Source organism: Nannospalax galili, unplaced genomic scaffold (genome assembly GCF_000622305.1).
Source record: "Nannospalax galili isolate Female #2095 unplaced genomic scaffold, S.galili_v1.0 scaffold635, whole genome shotgun sequence".
NCBI classification, from domain to species: domain Eukaryota; kingdom Metazoa; phylum Chordata; class Mammalia; order Rodentia; family Spalacidae; genus Nannospalax; species Nannospalax galili.
Window position 1 is genome coordinate 549,221 of NW_008335836.1, and position 2,927 is coordinate 552,147.

At 37.5% G+C, this 2,927-nt stretch overlaps 1 protein-coding gene across 1 annotated transcript; it reads right to left on the reverse strand.

The window, feature by feature from the left end:
- Positions 1-1,540: 1,540 nt before the first annotated feature.
- Positions 1,541-2,682, reverse strand: LOC103732096 (olfactory receptor 51V1-like). Its single transcript, XM_008830613.1, has 2 exons — positions 2,178-2,682; positions 1,541-1,977 (listed from the first exon to the last, which is right to left on the reverse strand). The coding sequence occupies exons 1-2, from the start codon at positions 2,680-2,682 to the stop codon at positions 1,541-1,543; spliced, it is 942 nt and encodes a 313-aa protein (XP_008828835.1).
- Positions 2,683-2,927: the final 245 nt, after the last annotated feature.

Sequence of the window (2,927 nt, forward strand, 5' to 3'; positions counted from 1 at the left end):
CAATATAATATATGTATATATTTATTTATTAGCCTGAAATTGAATTGTGGAGAAGAGCAGTAACAAGTGGTGTAGTTAGGGAAAGGAATCTAAATATGATCTAAATATATTGTATGACATTCACAAAAATTCAATAAAAAAGGAAATACTGAAATTAAAAGAGCACTAACTGAATTTTAAGAGGAAGATTGGATATTTAGACAACAACACTTTATATACAAAGGGCAATGAAAAGTAAATAACACTACAGAAACCAACAGCAAACCCAAACCTTTCCCCAGCAAACTTTAGGTCATGGGGTGAAACTTTATTCTAGAAGAATTTGGTCTATTATAATACTGGTTCAGAACAGAAAAAAAGAATCCAATGTTGTTTTTCTTACGTTATTTTTTTTCAGTTTGTAACTTACCCGAAAAGGCACTATTAAATTCTTAACTTGCAGCATAAATAACACTAAAGTAAAGTAAAATAGTAATGAGGAAATAGATATGAAGCAAAATGAAACAGTAATAGCCTTAGAAAAATGATGCTTTGGAAACAAACTTGTCCCACTATTATTGTGGAATAATCGAAAACCTTCTTTCTCAGTGTCTTTACATGAAGAAGCAAATGGACCACAAGGGAGGCAGGAAACATCAGTGTGTGACCGGAAAAGAAATGAAGGAGAAAATATGTCCAAATTCCATCATGAAATGATTCCTAAAATTTGTCATGTCACTTAAATCACTGGCAGGTTAAAAACTCAATTATGAAACAGAAAATAGTACTTAATTCAGAATCTTTATGGAGGTACTGTTAGAAACTTATTTGCTTTACATAGTCAGAGTAATATTTTAACTGTGATTGGAGATTAAAGCAAGAGAAAATATGGAATCAAAGAAATATCTTGCCTTATAAATGGTCTTCTTAAGGTAGTTATTAATTGTATTGGCACGTGGATTAATAAACTAGTCACGAAAGTCTTCATTATCAGGGTTGGGACTGTAGAAACTGTTGGGTTGATGGAAAATACAGCACTGAGATTTCCTCTTTTGTTGCTTATCTAAATACTTTTGAGTGATTTCATAGTTCAATCTGAATAGTGTGCCCTTCTATTATATTGCTAAATGGCTGAATGAGCCACAGGGCCTGGGGTGTACGAAAAACATGTTGCTTAAACTAATAAAAATGTACTAAGATAATGTCTAATCATTAGTAATTATTTGTTGAAGGGCTCTAAATAAAAGATATCAGCTTCATAGGATAAGGAAATACATACACAAAACTGTCCATGTAAGGTAAGAATTTTACAAGTAAATCTACTTGATACATTAAGGTGGCTGGTTCTCAGAATACCTTCCATGCATATTTTATTTTACAGTGCTGATTAAGAAGTAAATTACACTGACTTAAGAGCTATAAGAGGAGAAGAGAAAACTTGTAAAATGTAAGGCATCATTAAATAGCGTTTAGTAAATCTACTTATAGTTACTTAAAGAATCTTTGTCTTTCTGTTATCTACTTGTTGACTGTTAAATATAATCAGAGTGGATCTGAGTGCTTAGGGCCCTCTCAAGAACAATCTCTGCATTCTTGCTCGTATCTGTTGGGTCTTGATGCTGTATATTATGGGATTCATCAAGGGCGGGAAAAGGATGTAGATGTTGCCCATGAGAACATGAACCAGTGGAGAGAGGTGCTTCCCAAAGCGATGCACCATAGTCAGACCAATGATAGGGATGTAGAAAACCAAAACAGCAGAGATGTGTGATACACAAGTCTGCAAGGACTTGAGTCTCTCCTCCTCGGATGCAATGGATAAAACAGTGTGCAGGATCAAAATATAAGACATTAATATGAGCACTGAATCCAATAACAGGTTGCTGATCACCAGGGCTAGACCATAGATACTATTGAAATGTATGTCTCCACAGGCCATTCGAATTAAGTCTTGGTGGAGGCAGAAGGAGTGAGAGAGGAAGTGAGGACGGCAGTAATGTAAGAACTTCAGGCGGATGATGACTGGAGGGATGAGCATTGAACTCCTACATAAAATTGCCACCCCAATTTTCATGATTTTGTCATTGGTCAGGATGGAGGAATAGCGTAGAGGGTTGCAGATATGTCTCCACAGGCCATTTGAATTAAGTCTTGGTGCAGGCAGAAGGAGTGAGAGAGGAAGTGAGGACGGCAGTAATTTAAGAACTTCAGGCGGATGATGACTGGAGGGATGAGCATTGAACTCCTACATAAAATTGCCACCCCAATTTTCATGATTTTGTCATTGGTCAGGATGGAGGAATAGCGTAGAGGGTTGCAGATGGCAATGTAGCGATCAAAGGACATGGCCAGGAGCACAGAGGACTCCATGAAAGACAATCCATGAATGAAATAAGACTGTGCAATGCAGGCATCAAGGCTGATCTCTTGAATGAAACCCCACAGGATGCCCAGCACTGTGTGCACAGTGGACAGCCCCATGCACATGTCGGTGAGGGCCAGCATAGCGAGGAAGTAGAACATGGGCTGGTGCAGGCTCGGCTCTGTTCGGATCACATGCAGCACTATGCAGTTTCCCAGGAACACTGTCATGTAGATTACGGAGAATGGGATAGAGATCCATGGGTAGTAGATCTCCAAACCAGGGAAACCAGTCAAAGCAAATCTGGAACTAGTGAAGTTTGTGATAGAGGGAGTTGGCATTGGTAGAAGACTGAAAGTATCTCTGTAGAGATTTTTGAATCATATGTGTGATATTCTCACCTCTAATAATGTCTACCTGCTTTTTAAAGAAAATAAAATATGATAAAATCTTGCTATGCAGCAATGTAGAGGCATGATTTGTTTTCTAGTATCATAAAAAAACTCTTGTCTAGACATGAACTATTCAGAGCTACTGTTGAGGGATTTAGGAAAGGAGGGAGTTTATACAGAACTGGTAATGCCCA

Bases quoted from the DNA above. Each gene is read 5' to 3' on its own strand.
- LOC103732096 (XM_008830613.1), bottom strand. From the start codon at position 2,682: ATGCCAACTCCCTCTATCACAAACTTCACTAGTTCCAGATTTGCTTTG. The intron at 1,978-2,177 runs ATTACTGCCGTC...TGAAGTTCTTAC, and splicing joins CATCCGCCTGAAGTTCTTAA to ATTACTGCCGTCCTCACTTC.